The following is a 9074-nucleotide window of genomic DNA, read 5'->3' as shown; positions in this document are numbered from 1 at the left end:
AACTCGAACCGAGCGGGGCCGAGCCGGGGTCGAGTTTGAGCCGAGTGAGGCCGAAGCGGAGCCGAGCGGGGCCGAGCGGGCGCGATGGCGGCGACGCCGCCGCCCAAACCCTGGGAGTCGCGGCGGCTGCCGGGCACCGCGACCGCCTTCCAGTGAGTGCGGGCGTCCTTCCCCGGGTGTCCCCGCCGCGGAGGCCGTGGGGGTTCGGCCCCTCGGGCCGGCCGGGCCCGCTCCCTTGGGGCCGGCTCAAAGGCCGGGCCCGGCCGGGGCTGCCCCGCGCCGTGAGGGGCTTGTGCCGGGCGGGGAGGGGCGGGCTCGGCGTGAGGGGCTGCGGGCTCAACCCCGCTGGTGGCAGAGGGAGGCTGCGTGTGTGGTGTGGGGAGGGAAAGCCGTGTTGTCACCGAAGGGTAGAGTGAGTTCACAGTCCGTTCCTGGGAGGATTAAAAGTCCATTCCTGGGAGCATCCGCAGCCCTTTCCTGGGGGCACTCGCAGTCCTTTCCCGGGGACATTCGCAGCCCTTTCCTGGGGACACTCTCAGCCTTTTCCTGGGGGCACTCACAGCCCTTTCCTGGGGACACTCTCAGCCTTTTCCTGGGGTACTCACCCCGGCCTTCTGAGCCCTTTCCTGGGGCTGTGCAGCTCTGTGAGCCCCCGAGCCTCTGCAGGACAGAGGGAGCTGCGTGTCAGCCCCAGGACTTGGAAGAGATCCCTGTGTGTTGTTAGTCCGTGTATGTTCCCGGCTTCTGGGAGCTCTCCCAGAAAACCCAACCTGCTCGTGGAGAAGGATGCACAGAAAGGGGCTTGTGAACTCCTTCTTTTTTATGGGCAGCCAAGGAAGGCCCGCTGGGTGGCTGAATACTCGTCTTGTTTTTCTCTTGGTGCTGGTGATTGCAGTTGGAGGGAGCTGAAACTGGGCTAAAGGTTGAGCAGAAACTTCGCTGTGCCCTCTGCAGCGTGCTGAGCCAGCAGTTTGGTGGTGTTGGTTTCTCATTCTGGGTTTATTTACCCCGTTTCAAACGGCTTCAAGCAGCTTTGAAGCAGGGTGTCCCAAGTTGTCTAAAGGACAGAGGACTGTAGTGTGACTTACTGAGTTACACTAGCTTTGTTTGCTGGGGTAATAACTTATTTTTCCTGCTGTTTTCAACTGCTGAGAGAGTTACAGTCTGTGAGGGAAAAAGCAGCAGTGTGAAGATACAAATATTATTCTTTGCTGTGGAAACTGTAAGTTTTGCTGGGAGGAAGCTGGTCCCTACCTTGTATGGAAATAGTACAGCAAGCAGCAGCTCCTTAGCAATTCCAGCTTGACTTCCTTCTTTTTTCTCTGGACTGCAGAAGTGGGAAGCTGTGGGTCGAGGCAGTAAGCATGGGAAATAGAATGTTTGACTTTTAGGGTGATAAGGTGTGAATGAAACATATTTTTATTGAACTGGCACAAGTTGGACAAAAAGCTGCTTGACAGAATTCAAATGCCAGGGTTGTATTATGAAGGGCATTGATAAAATTATTTAAATTTATGGGCATGCAAAGGAAAAGAAGAATTACTAAATTAAGACCTCTCTCTGCCAACACTTCCCAGTAGTAGATTTAACCCCTTGACAGCCTGCACACAGGTGATCAGGTAGTTTGGGTAGAGAGGGAAATTGGAGACCCCAAAGCCCTTGCACATATTGTTGCACAATTACTTGGATTCCCACTTAGGTCATGCCACCCTTTAAGAGTGGATTCAGAGGAGCTCTCAGACTTTCTTCCTGCTGTATCATTGGCTCATTGTGTTGAAGAGCTGGGAACAAGGGTAGGAAATAAAGCTTTCAGATTGGAAAGTTCATAAAAGTTTGTGTTAGGGGCTTTCATGTGCAGAAGAATGATGTGGGTGTTAGAGCAGCAGGTTTGATGGCACTGGGTTGTGTATTTCATGGGTTGATACATTAAATACACAATAAATAGGTAAAGGTTTTCCATGTTTACACTGGATGTGTGATTTTGGGGGTTTTATCCCCCTGAAGGATCTGTGTTTCCTGCCCAGATCTTTTACTTCCATCCAACGCTATTCAGCGTCCTGAGTGTTGGGCTCCCAGGTTCCCTGTCCCCATGTGGCACAGACATATTTTATGAAAAATCCTTTCCTTAGGATTTTTCCTCCTGAGAAGCTGAGAGGCCTCAGGAACAAAATATAAACAATGATTATCTGCTGCTGTGGAATGCAACAGGTGCATCTGTGATTGGTCTCATGTGGTTGTTTCTAATTAATGGCCAATCTCAGTCAGCTGTCTCGGACAGAGAGTCCAAGCCACAAGCCTTTGTTACTCATTCCTTCTTTTTCTATTCTTAGCTAGCCTTCTGATGAAATCCTTTCTTCTATTCTTTTAGTATAGTTTTAATAGTATATATATCATAAAATAATAAATTAAGCATTCTGAGACATGGAGTCAGATCCTCATCACTTCCCTCATCCTCGACCCCTGTGAACACGGTCACACCCATGCTGCTGAAACTCTCTGTGGTGTTTAGGAGTTAGTGGAAAGGAAAACTTTAACTCTGGGTGCTGATCTTGGTTGTCTGAATTTGTTTAGGTCTGCTGACTTGGGTGACAACCTGCTGAGCAGGCCTGGCCAGCCCACGGTGGCACGGATCCCCCCGCCCATCTTACCAAGACCATCCCAGCAGACGGCGAGCAGCAGCCTGAGCGCTTTCAGGCCAGCCTACAGCAGCTCCTTCTCACCAGCCTATGGCTCCTATGGCTCCTCTTTCTATGGAAGCTACAGTCCCTACAGCTATGGCTACGGGGGGCTGGGCTATAACCGCTTCCGTGCCGAGGCCATTCCCCCCAGCAGGTTTGTGCAGCAGGCTGAGGAGAGCAGCCGGGGCGCCTTCCAGTCCATCGAGAGCATCGTGCACGCCTTCGCCTCCGTCAGCATGATGATGGATGCCACCTTCTCCGCCGTCTACAACAGCTTCAGGGCCGTGCTGGATGTGGCCAACCACTTCTCCCGCCTCAAAATCCACTTCACCAAGGTGTTCTCAGCCTTTGCTCTCGTGAGAACTATCAGGTACCTCTACCAGCGCCTGCAGCGCCTGCTGGGTCTGCGGCAGAGCTGCGACAACGAAGATTTGTGGGCTGAGAGCGAGGGCAAAGTGGCTTGTGCTGGCTTTGAAGACAAGGTGGCTAACTCTGCGAAATCCTGGCCCATTTTCTTGTTCTTTGCTGTTATACTGGGAGGCCCCTACCTGATTTGGAAGCTGCTTTCTACATACAGTGAGGAAGAAACAGGTAAAGATGACCTGCAGCACCAGAGAAGTGCAGCGTGTTGTTCCTTTTGTTGTTGCCTTTATAGAGATTAATCTCACACTACAGCAATAGTAATTAATAGATGCTGGGGCACATCTATTAGTACTGAATTTCAGGCATTTGATGCAAGTGACAACCTGCTTAAGTAACCTGTTGTTAAGATGGTGTTTCCTGCTGAAGCTTTCTGTGATTCCAGAATCATGCTTCCTCGCAATTTCTGGTTCCTTCCTCTTAGATGTGGCAGTTTGGGTTGGGTGAGACAAGTGCTGGTTGGATTTGCTCCCCAAATCTTGCTTTTCATGTTACTTCTGTCACTTCTCTATTGGAAAAGTTGTAGCAAGGAAGCTGAAGTGTTTTCTTCATTTTCCTTTGAAAAACACACCAAACTTTGTAACTCCAAGCAGTTAAACTTGTGGTTTTTGTTTGCAAACAGTGTCTAGTAACTGGGCGAGTGGAGAAGATGACCACATAGTTGGAAGAGCAGAATATGATTTCAATGCTCTCTCAGAAGAAGAAATTTCTTTCCGTGCTGGTGACATGCTAAGATTAGCACCCAAAGGTAAACTTTTGGTTTGCTGTTTATTTTCTCATCACATATGAAGTAAGTTATAGTGCAAGAGTCTGAAAATTGAAACAGAAAAGCCCCCAAACCACCTTATTTGACCAAATTCCTCATCCACACTGATTTTTACTTCCCATGAAGCGAATACTTGCATTCTGATAAAACTTACAGAGTAGAATTGTTCAGTTCTGTTGGATTGTCCTGTAACTCGATGATTTGCATTCTCTTCTTCAGAACAACAACCCAAGATCCGTGGTTGGCTCCTGGCTAGTTACAACGGCCAAACAACGGGACTCGTGCCAGCTAATTACATCAAAATCCTGGGCAAAAGAAGAGGTAGGAGAACAGTGGACCTGGAGAGGATTGCAGAGCAGAGGCCAGCCTTTCCCAGCACAGCTGTGACAGGAGCCCCTGCTGCTGCTGCTGTGACTTTGGAGGAGCAGGAGGCAGCTTTTGAAACTGTTTTTGCTGGAAGCAGCAAAGTTCCTGCGGCGTCGGACTCCGCTGTGGCTGGAGGAGAAAAGCAGGAGCTCTGATGCACTTTGATCAACAAAGCAACTGAACTGTGCTTTATTGATACCACTTAGGGCTTGTTGAAAATCTGGTTTGTAGTGGAGCACTGGTGGGGCTGTACCAGTTTTTGCTGCTACTGGCTGGTGAAGGGATGGACAAATGATTGCTCAAATTTGTGGTATTTATTTTTGACTCACCTAAGGCTGCACGTCAGTGATTCTATCCACCCACCTGGCAGCCACTCTGAGATCTTGAGATAGGAGAAGTGAGGCATTCATAAAATAGAAAACAAAGGAAAAAAAATAGGGACTGCCATTCTTGCTTAGGAGACAAATTAACACTCAGTCTTCATAGGAGTATCAAGCTTCTTCAACAGATATGCAAAGGGAAGATTGATTTCTGTGAGATGTCCTCCAAAATGTCACCCTCAGAACCATAAAGGAGTAACAGCACATTGTCTCCCCCTGAAAGGAGGGAGAGCTGCAGGAGATGCACACAATGGAATAGTTAGAAGGTTTAAGTTGCTTTCCATGAGAAGTGGGGTTCTGTCATAAAGAACTTAGCTCTGAGGAAAAAAGGGACTTGGGAGGAAGGGAGGAGAAATGGAGTTTACAAAGGGAGAGCAGTGAGGCATCACCAGTAGTTCCAATCGTTCTGGTTTGTTTATTAAAAGGACATTGGAATAAAGGGTATTCTGCAGTCAGGCACCCATTAGTTGTTACTCCCTTAACTAACTTTGCATCACTCATGGCCATTTTGTGATGTAGCCTGCTAGCTGCCTATCTGTCAGCTACCACCTGCATCTCAGCTTATTTCTGTCCTTTATTGATTTTATATGAGTGTCAAAATATCTCTTCCTGCTGTTTTGAGCAGTAGGAAAGCCTTGAGTTGGGGGAAGCTGAAAGTCATTGGAGCATCAAAGAAAAAGTTAACATTTCTTGCTTAATTGTGTCAGTTAGAGAAGGTCTTGGAGTTGGACAAACTTTTCATGCTGCCTTTCAGGTGGTAAATTTTGCATCTGCCCATAAAATTTTAGGGCTCCAGTTTATCAAAAGCCATAAAAATATTAAGACTGTTCAAAGTATTTTCTTCATATGGGTGTTTGAGAATTCTGTCTTGAAATACTGTTTTGGTTTTTTGTTAAATGAAGCAAAGATAATTAAAACTTTTTCCCTTGTAGTATGTATGTATAACATGTTGAACTTCTGAAGGTTACCATCAGTGGATGAAATAACTAAGTTTGTCTTAATTAAAATAGCTGTTTTATTTCAAAGTTTCTTGAAAATACAAGTAGGGCACAGGCCTTTTCTTAATTGATTGAGTAGTTTCAGTTTGACCATTCCTACAGGGATCTTCAACACCCATTATGTGTTAGCAAAGCTTTCAGTATTTATATTTTAATGGCATTTGCTGGCCTTGGATTCTTAGAAGTCTGTTCAACACAACAAAACTCTAAAAAAGGAGCACAATTTTATTGAGGTAGAGTGGCTGAAAAGAGAAATATTATGCTGGAACCTTGATTTGAAAGTCATCTCTGAATGCCTGTTGTTAATAAATAGAACATGAATTTAAGTGGTTGTGCTCAGGTATTGGGAGATGGTGATTAGAATTATTTATAGTAAATTGTTAGATTTTCAAGTGCAGATGTAAAGGAAAAAGTAGTTAAAGGGCAAATGAAAACCTTGAGGTTTAAAACAGAATATGTTCCCAAGACATTGCCCAGTGTACCAGAAAATTATCTGTATTTGAAAATTATATCTGTTGCTGAAGTAAAAATAGGAAAAAACTCTGAAATTTAAAATACAGAGAAGCAAAGGGAGGGAGGGGTGCATCAAATGTGCAATTCTGTGTGCAGAGTGTGCTCCTGGAGGGAATTAATTTACTGTTCTGAGATGTAATTAATGGACTGTCAGCCTCTCCTGTCAGTGAAGGATTTCAATCAGAGGAAGGGTCTACAATGAATGAATAAATCCCAATTTTTTTAAGAGTATCCATTCAGGTAGATTTTTTGGCTTTCTGGCTGTTTTAGGGTTTTTTGGGGTTTTTTTTTGTTTTCTGGCTCAGAACAAGTTGAGAAGACAATGCCATGATGCTTGTTGGAATATTTTAAGTCTTATTTTTAGAAAGAGAAGTTTAATTTCACTTCCAGATCGTACTATTTTGACAACAATTCTTTTAGGAAGAAGATAGGTATTCTTACCTGAGTTGTCTTTATATTTGTTTGACTTAGCCTACAAGTCACTGTCATCATTGTATCTCCTAAATCTCAACAAGAATTTTGATCCTTTCAATCTTGCAATTACCTTAATTGGAAAAGAAGGCTCTGAGGAATTGAAGTCAGTTATTTAACTCCCAATTAATTGTATTGATTGCAGAAGGGTATTAAAGTTCACTGAAGTAAAACACACACCACAATTTTCTGTCTGTTTCTGTCCACGTGGCAGGCTACAGAAAAAAGACCTAAATGAGCCCTGGGTGGAAAGGAAGGCTGGTGGACAGGCTGCTCCAGACTGGCACAGCTTTAGGAAGGGGAGAGGAGCAAAAGGAGCAGGTGTGGCTGCAACAGGAGAGCCTAGAAGAGGAGATCAGACAAGAGAGGTGCCTGAAATACTGCTCCACCTAAGCATTTAGGCAAGCAGCTCTTATTTTGACTTATAAGTTACCTTTATTTATTTTAAGTTACCTTATTTAACTTACAAGTTACCTTTATGTTACTCTTCAGAATTATTTATATACTTGTAGCACAGCTAGGAGTCTGTAACAGAGCTTTGACATCTGTTTATATAAGATATTAGTTTATTCTTGAATCTTACTGATACTTTTTAGTAGATAATTTTCTGCTTGAATATGTGAGCTACTGACAAATGCCCCTGCTGAGTGGCTCTCAGGGTGCAGACAGAACATGAGCATGCACAGGGTCAGAGCTTTGTTCAGCTTTCTGAAAAATCAAATTAAAATCCCCTCTTTGTCTAGCAGGAATAAATGGGCCACTTTGCACAGGTTGAAAACTCTTCCTTGTGTGGAATTAGACTCCATCTGGGATATTAAGGTTGTTCTGACTTGGTGAAATTTGCTGCTGAGGTAAATACAAAGCAAATGGAGTTTCTTACAAATCTCCTCTGTTGGCAATGAAAACCTTCCAGAAGAGGTGCAAAGTTGGAAACCAGCCCAGGGATTTCTTGCTAAACCACTGTAGAAATGCTCTTGTGTGCAATCATAGCAGAACTGTTCTTGTTTTACACAACACAACTCAAGAAGTGATGTTCTTATGTAACTCCTTCCAGATTTTTATCCATGCAGGTGTGGCCCGAGTGTTGAGGTTGGTGAACATTTTTGGGCTGTAAAGGCAGGTGGTAATTGTGTGTGTCCACACATCCTTTGGTCTTCTCCTCATATCTTGGACTGGTTCCTTTGCAGGGCAGTCTGAAGCAGCTTTGGGCTGATAACTCTGTCCCCTGCCTTCTGTGGCCACTGGAGCTCAGCCTTTAACTGCTGGATAATCTCTGCTTGGAACAATTGCACTGGTGTCACTGGTTTGACTGGTAACAGAGGCATGCTGTCAGTGCAGGGCACCCCTGGCTCCTTCTTACCTGCTTTGAGCAATTCCCTGAATTTCACAACAGTCACAAAACCATCAGACTCCAGCAAGTGACGGGGATTATTTATGCTGTCAGTATAAACACAGTCTTGTGGTTTTAGAAATGGAAAATACAGAGAGACAGCTCTACTGCCTTTGAATTATTGTAACTGATCTAGCACAGTCTCTAGAACAGCACATGAGTAAAATTTAAGATACTGATTTTTTTTTTGTTTATTGTCAAATCCTGATAACATTTTTCTTATTTAAAAATAGAACAGGAGGGGACTGACTTCTGCCTAATAGCACAGATTAATGAAAAAACCCATGTTCCAGTTCTCTGCCATACCATCAAGTTTCCATTCATTGTGGAATAACTGGATGTCATCATAATGCAGCAATATCCCAGCATTAGTTTATTCTGTGGGTGGTATGAAACCAGTGGGTTTTGCTTTCCCTGAGACCTAAGGGAAGCTTTCAGAGTAACTTAGAGAATTTAGATTTCAGATACTTCTCTAGATTGGCGGAATAATTTTTTCTGAATTTTTCTGTGCTTTTTTTTTGTGTTCTCTGTCCTCACTGTGTTATTCCAGAGTTTACAAGTGGGGTTTTTGGAAAGAAAATTATGAATATCCCTGATTTTTGCCAAATGACCACGAAGGGAAGGATTGTTATGTGGGAAATGGAGATCTGGGCTGGTCTTTATCGGGCACTGGTGGCTTCCCACAGGAAGTAATTTAAAAATGTTTGGGAACTCTTGAGACAGCAGTAGCCATGCAGTAGGAATCAAGCTGTTTGTGTGAAATAACAGGATTGGGACAGCGTGAGCCTGTGCACGGTAATTCTGCTGAGCCACTCCCAGCGGTGGGGCTGTTCTGTGTAATTAGCAACAATTTCCGTGTTCTGCTGCTGTTTTTTGTGTTAACAGCGTCTCAAGTGTTTGCATCAGCTGGAAACCTGGGGAGAGCTTAAACTGGGGCTCGTCTTTGGTGGGAGCACGGAGTGCACTGACACGTTGCTGTTTGATTCATTAGCTGTGCTTACGTCACGAGCCGGACTCTACTGTCTGATTCATTATTTCTTTGTATATTTATTTATTTATATATTTTATATATTTATTATCGTCGGGCGGTAC

At 44.6% G+C, this 9074-nt stretch overlaps 1 protein-coding gene across 1 annotated transcript; it reads left to right on the top strand.

Moving 5' to 3' along the window:
• The first annotated feature begins 14 nt into the window (after positions 1 to 14).
• On the top strand, positions 15 to 6771 carry PEX13 (peroxisomal biogenesis factor 13). The gene is made up of 4 exons (XM_030946602.1): positions 15 to 152; positions 2572 to 3269; positions 3721 to 3846; positions 4084 to 6771. The coding sequence occupies exons 1-4, from the start codon at positions 85 to 87 to the stop codon at positions 4383 to 4385; spliced, it is 1194 nt and encodes a 397-aa protein (XP_030802462.1). The 5' UTR covers positions 15 to 84; the 3' UTR covers positions 4386 to 6771.
• The last annotated feature ends 2303 nt before the right edge of the window (positions 6772 to 9074 follow it).

Source organism: Camarhynchus parvulus, chromosome 3 (genome assembly GCF_901933205.1).
Source record: "Camarhynchus parvulus chromosome 3, STF_HiC, whole genome shotgun sequence".
NCBI lineage: Eukaryota > Metazoa > Chordata > Aves > Passeriformes > Thraupidae > Camarhynchus > Camarhynchus parvulus.
This window is presented reverse-complemented; position numbering and strand designations above follow the sequence as displayed.